Here is a 6,295-nt window from a genome sequence, read left to right as displayed (position 1 = left end):
GAATGCATTAAATCCCCCATATGCTCTTTGGAGGAAAAGTTTGCGTTGGCTTTTTGAATTACATTGGCAGCAAAGGCTCTTTACAAGAAGAGAGGAGGGGGAAGGGCTGTTTTTCTCGTCTATATTCTGTTTTAACTTAAATTATGTAGACAAAAAGCCTTCTCCCATGCCGTCGCTATGGCTACGGCTCGGCTCATTATGCAGAAGCCTGTGAACAGGCAAGGGCCAAGTGCAGAGGGGGTGGCGAGGCTGGTGCTCCTTCTGCTTGCAGTCTGCTCTGTCCTCTGACGCATCCCGCGGCCGCAAGTTTGTCCAAGGTCATCTCTCTGTCCACACCCGATGGGAACGTGGAAACATCACAGTTGCGAAATCTTCTGCTGGCTGGCTCAGCATGAGGAGAACTTCCTGGGTCATGAGTTTGAGAAGGGAGAGCAAGGAGGAGCTGTGCACTTCACCTCCCTGGAGATGTTATCAGCACTGTCATAACACTCGCTCTCTAGCTCTTCCCCTGGGGCAGGTACTCTGCAGCAGGGAAACAGTGTAAGCAGCAGACTGATATCCCTGCAGGCCACACACAGGCCCTGTGCCTGTGCTGTGATGGGCTGATACTGGTGTGATACCAGTGACCAGCTCAATGCCATTACTTAGCCCCCATCATATGCTCACACTGCAGCTTGGGGTGTGAGTGTGGTCCTGGAACTGAAGGAAGTCTCTCCAGGTGAGGTTTCTCCAGTGTCTAAAGCCACAGAAAATACTCTGCTGTATGTCTTGATTGTAGTTCCAGGGTCACTTCGGTCCCCCAGTAGCTTGAGAAAAAGTTATTGAAGGAATTTAAAATTGTTCTTTTCTTGACTCATGGCATTACCACATCACTCTGTAGGAAACTCTGATACCAAAACTGTGAGAATACATCTGCTGGTTTTAAAACCTTTCCCTCTCAGTAGGATCTCAGTGAAGGTCACATCTGAAAGGTTAGTCCTTGTCTTTCCTTTCACATGTGAATGTTTAAAATTATCACCATTGGTTAGAAAAGGTTTTCTCATTTAGCACTGCCTCACTTGTTTTCTGTGACTCCCTGAGAATCTATTTCATTAGAATCTTTTTAGAAAATACAATAGTAAGCAGCCTTGGCAGAAGATGAACAAGATACGATAAACAATTTTAAATTGATTGAAAATTTGACTAAGCTGCTTACTTTCCTAATTATAATGCCTAATTAGTTAGCTTGCTCCGTTCAGTCATGCAGCTTTGATAGCTTTATTGTGCTCCAGAAGTCTGGAGCCTGAGATTTAAGCAGGTCTGGCCTAGATATCTAATGAACTGTTAATTTCAAAATAAAAACATTCTTAAACTGCTCTACTAGCAATCACCTTCTGGTCTGATACACGGAGCCAGAAGCACCAGCTTAAAATAACTTCAAAATAGATTCCAGCAGGACTGAGATGCATGAGTAGGTCCATGTAGCTCACAGAGTAACCAGTGATGTTACTGCAGCTTCACCAAGGACAACATAGAACACCCTGATGCTCAGCAAGAGCTGCTGGAGAACATCTCATCCTTCCCATTCCACCTTCATCACTGGATACTGGACTGGTTCATTGTATGGGCTTACTGTCACCTCTTCTGGCCTACTGAACTGCAGAAGAGTACATGTTCAGCAAAAGCAAACAATGCTTTGTAGCCAAGCATTTACCCTTCAGCCAAGCAAGAAACACAGATTTCTGTTCTCCTTGAATAGGATTTGAGCCTCAGGGTCCTGTGCATGTTATGAATGCTGTCATAGCAGCTGAGATGCCGCACAGACATGGGCAGTTCTGGAAATGACTGTTTTCTTGTGCTCAATTGGGGTAATTTTTGTGACCAGTCCTGTGCTCAGTCCAGCCGGACTTGGACACTTGGACATATAGAATGGTTTGGGTTGGAAGGGACCTTCAGGACTATCTAGTTCCAACCCTCCTGCCATGGGCAGGGATGCCACTCACTAGATCATGTTGCTCAGAGTCCCATCCAGCCTGTCCTTAAACACTTCCAGGGATGGGTCATCCACAACTTCTCTGAGCAACCTGCTACAGTGTCTCACCACGAAGAATTTCCTCTTAAGAGCCAATCCAAGCCTGCCCTCCTTCAGCTTAGAGCCATTCCCTCTTGTCCTACCACTATGTGCCCTTGTGAAAAGTTCCTCTCTAGGTTTCTTGTAGCCCCTTTAGGCAGTGCAAGGCTGCTAGGTCTCCTTGGAACCTTCTTCAGGCTGAAAAGCCACAACTCTCTCAGCCTGACTTCATAGGTGAAGTGTTCTAGCCCTCTGATCATCTTCATGGCCTCCTCTGAACTCACTCCAGCAGGTCCATGTCCTTTCTATGCTGGGTCCCACTCCAGATGAAGTCTCACAACAGCAGAGGGATGGAATCAGCTCCCTTGACCTGCAGGCCATGCTGCTATTGATGCAGCCCAGGACACAACTGGCTTTCAGCATATTGCTGCGACAATGTTGAGCTCCTTGTCCACCAACACCCCCAAGAAGAGCTACCTTCTGCTCTCTTCCAAGAGCTCATGTATTTTTTACTAGACCTCTCATTCTTGAGGCAACAGCTGACAGCACATCTGGGCAAAGCTGGCACACTGCTGACTACACCTCAGCTAAAAACAAAAACAAAATGGAAAATAAGGACAGTTTCATGCTAAATGCCCTGCACAGCTTGCTGTTGGCCCTAGACAGAGTGATATCTTATTCTTAAAATTAGTTTAGCCATCACCCATGGTTGGAGCAATCACTGCCCCACTCTTTAGGATGAGGAAACATCCTCCACATGACATGTGATTAAAACCTTTTTAAACCTCTGTTTAAACCCTTGTTTTATTTAAACCAGTGCATGTTACAGGGCAGATAAGTCTCTTCCCTTCCTTTGAAGTGAAAGCAGTGCTGGTCAAAGAAGCCTTTTATTGCAGGGTTACCACACAGCAAGAGGAGAGCAGGGGTTTGCATGCATCCACTTTCACCATCAACTTACCAGGAGGGCAAACACGGTACTGCTAAGTTAACTGGTTTCAAAGAGAACTAAAAAATTGCTAAGCAGCATTGTTTCTACCTATGCTGTGCAAAGGCTTAAACACACAGGATCTGAGGATCAGGATCTACTGCTTAACACAGCACTAAATTTCAGACACCTCAGCAGTGTCTGAAGGCAATGCATAGGCATATGCAGAAATACTGAACCTTAGCTGAAACCATGTACAGAAATGCAGGTAACTAGAAACATTCAAGTCTGGTGTTTCAAAAATCAAATAAGGGAGCTTTTTGTGGTTTCTAAAGTAACTTTCTCCTATACAACTGGTCAAAACCTATTTTTGTTACTTATGCTTTGAAACCAGACTAGGATGCATCTTTCCCTTCAAGGCTATGCCTTTCAGACTGAGGTGTTCTGCAGGTAACTGAAAAGCCTAAGCTTCAGATTTTCTGGATCTGCATTCCAAAGAGCAGAAGCCTTTGGAAATTTATGGATTCCAACTGTACCTAAAAACATAGTTCGCAAGCCTGGATGCTCTTCAGCACAGAGGAAACGGAGGCTGACCTCAAACCCCCCCAAACACTCAGGTGCTCAGAACTTTGCCCCTGGGCCCCACAGACATCAGTGCAACTTTTATCCCACTGGGACCATGGTAAATTGTTTCACTTGTGGAAATGTTTGGGTGACTCAGGGAGCCTTTTATTAATTTGTATGTTATTTAACTAACAACTCTATGTGAGAATTAAAGTCAAAACTACTGCCATGAAGTGAAAACACTATTTATTTTTATAAAAGGCAATAATTAAAACAAACCCTACCAGTGTGTACATTGTACACATTTGAATGACACTTACAAGAATGAAGTTTCCATATACAAGGATTACAAGCCCACACTGGTAAAGGATGCACACAAGCACATACTGAACTTCACAGATGCCTCAACTCAGATCACAGTACCAATTACTCTATGACCACACCTGCATAGCATTGTCATTATTAGCATCCACACTACTTTATTCTACTACAAACTGTACATACACAAAGCAGGAAGGAGTTTATTCAGAGAGCATATATATTCGCAGAAAGAATTTATTTGCTAGAATAATCTCACTCTTCTGTTGCCATCTTCAAGAGATACTCTTTGTCAATTTTGAAGAGCCTCCACCCCTCCTCAGAGGACAGATCAGAGGCACCTCTTCTCTTGTAGAACCTGATGGACGGTTCATTCCACTCGGCCACGAGGAAGTGCATACTGCTGCAGCGGCACTTCACAGCCACCTGGAGACGTGTGACAGGACACGGGTCAGACAGCAGCCCCAGGCCATCAGCCCCAGTGACATTACTCAGCAACTGGCTATCACCAGCAGTCATCACGTTCATTCTGCCAGTCGCTTCAGCACTTCTGTTTACCAGACTCTAGACAGTGTTTAAGTTGCCTAGTGTCCTGTCACTTCCTTAACTCAGGGTTGTGCTGAAGGAGAAGCTCCAGCAGTTAGCAGAAAAGCAAGAATCCTGCCTTGCCATGTGGCCTTAGTTCTGCTTCTTTAGACTTATCACTTAGACATACCTGACTCAAGTTCTTCAGAATTTCTGACCCAATACCATGTCCTAAAAAAAATAAAATCAAAAAACTGGTAAGACACTTCAGCTTTGAATTTTAAAAAAAAAGCACACTACAGGAAGCAACTCATCTAATTCTGTAATACATACCTCTATACTCAGCCATCACATAGAAATCTTCAAGATACAGCAGTTTTCCAATCCATGGATCATAAGTGAAGTAATACATGGCAAAGCCCACAATGCATGTTTCTGAAACAAAGGGTGAAACTTCAGCTAGTCTGAATTTAAAAGGCAAAAGTATCAAGTCTTACATGCATATTTAAACATACAGATTCTGTGACATGCAGACATTTGATACTAGGTTACAATAAGAATGAAGTTTTCAAGTAAGCACACAAAGGAACAGATCAGTTCTGACAAACTTGTATCAGCCTAACAGAATAGAGATTGCCTCAAAAGCACTATCACATCAAGTGCTAACACAGGGCTTTTTTTTCTAAAATATAAGGCACATCCTACTGTATTTCTACTCTGGAATACAAATAATAACTTTACACAGCAGCTCACAACACAGATGACTGCCCCAGTTCTGCTTCCTTCACAACCAAAACAGTCTGTCACTCTAAGGAACACTGATCTTTCCATGTACATTCCTCAGTAACTGCACTGAGTGAGAAGATATGCTGGCAGGTCACCTTCACAGCAGCATTTCAAGCACCTTAACTTATGCTTCCACTGAGAACATCTTTACTTTCAGCACTACCAAGTCCAAGTAAGTAAAGCTGCAGCTTCAATTACAATTCCGTGGTTCAAGAGAAGAGAAACCAACTCTTCCAACAAGAGCCCACTCAAACATAAACCTTCAATATTTTAACTACATCTGCCATAACACTCTGCACATCCTGTAAGAGAAGCGTGCAAACAGGTTTCTGATCTACTGTGTCTTTGGCAAAGGTTTGGGAACAGCACTTGTCCCTGTAGACCTTACCTCATATTATGATCATCTACTTTATTGTGTAACGGATCTTTTAGTTACCTCCCCGCCCATCCATGTACACAGAAGGGCCATGTACATGGCGAAGCTAGAGACTGTAACCTGAAGATTGGGGACAAATTAAAGAAAAAATGTGATTCAATAGGATTACATAAAGGTAAGTCAGGGTCAAACAAAAAAAAAGCCATTCAATTAACTGGAGTCAAGTACATTATGCTACACCTGATCTTCCCATGCTTCCAGGATTAGCAATCACTTCAACAGAGTATCACTGTATGCTACTGAATTTACCAGTTAACCTACTCCTAGCCCAGTTCACTGGTGGAACCTTATGTATAATCGGTAACATTAAGCATATGATGCCTCTCGTGTATTCAGCATCCAAAAGTAAGCACCGGGAAGCCTCACCTTCAGCCGACCACTGGTCTTTCGGCACTTCTGCAACCAGACAGTGGTAGAAAGGGTGCTCGCCGAAACCATCCTCAAGCAGTTCTAGGAAAGCAGAAAGAACAGGCACCTAAGCCACAGGCACTGTCACCCGGCCGCCAGCACGGGGAGCTGATGCCGCCTCCCTACCTTTCTCAGTCAGCACCACCTGGTCCTCCATGTCCTCATATTTCGCTAGTTCCTGGAAGAGAAGGAGGTGTAAGCGGCCTCTGCCCGGCCCCAGCCCCCGCCCCCCCGGACCTTGCGCAACAGCTTGTTTTGCCGCGGCTCGGGCAGCGCTGCCCCC

The 6,295-nt window shown here is 44.5% G+C and overlaps 1 protein-coding gene across 1 annotated transcript; it reads right to left on the bottom strand.

Annotated features, from left to right (window-relative positions):
- Positions 1–3,768: 3,768 nt before the first annotated feature.
- On the bottom strand, positions 3,769–6,187 carry SAT1 (spermidine/spermine N1-acetyltransferase 1). The gene is made up of 5 exons (XM_009076650.1): positions 6,139–6,187; positions 5,971–6,054; positions 4,716–4,817; positions 4,573–4,613; positions 3,769–4,283 (listed from the first exon to the last, which is right to left on the bottom strand). The coding sequence occupies exons 1-5, from the start codon at positions 6,167–6,169 to the stop codon at positions 4,113–4,115; spliced, it is 429 nt and encodes a 142-aa protein (XP_009074898.1). The 5' UTR covers positions 6,170–6,187; the 3' UTR covers positions 3,769–4,112.
- Positions 6,188–6,295: the final 108 nt, after the last annotated feature.

This window comes from Acanthisitta chloris, unplaced genomic scaffold (genome assembly GCF_000695815.1).
Source record: "Acanthisitta chloris isolate BGI_N310 unplaced genomic scaffold, ASM69581v1 scaffold18746, whole genome shotgun sequence".
Taxonomy (NCBI): Eukaryota; Metazoa; Chordata; class Aves; order Passeriformes; family Acanthisittidae; genus Acanthisitta; species Acanthisitta chloris.
This window is presented reverse-complemented; position numbering and strand designations above follow the sequence as displayed.

Bases quoted from the DNA above. Each gene is read 5' to 3' on its own strand.
- SAT1 (XM_009076650.1), bottom strand. From the start codon at position 6,169: ATGGAGGACCAGGTGGTGCTGACTGAGAAAG. The intron at 4,818-5,970 runs GTGAGGCTTCCC...CCTTTGTTTCAG, and splicing joins AGACCAGTGGTCGGCTGAAG to AAACATGCATTGTGGGCTTT. The intron at 4,614-4,715 runs GTATGTATTACA...TATTTTTTTTAG, and splicing joins TGTGATGGCTGAGTATAGAG to GACATGGTATTGGGTCAGAA.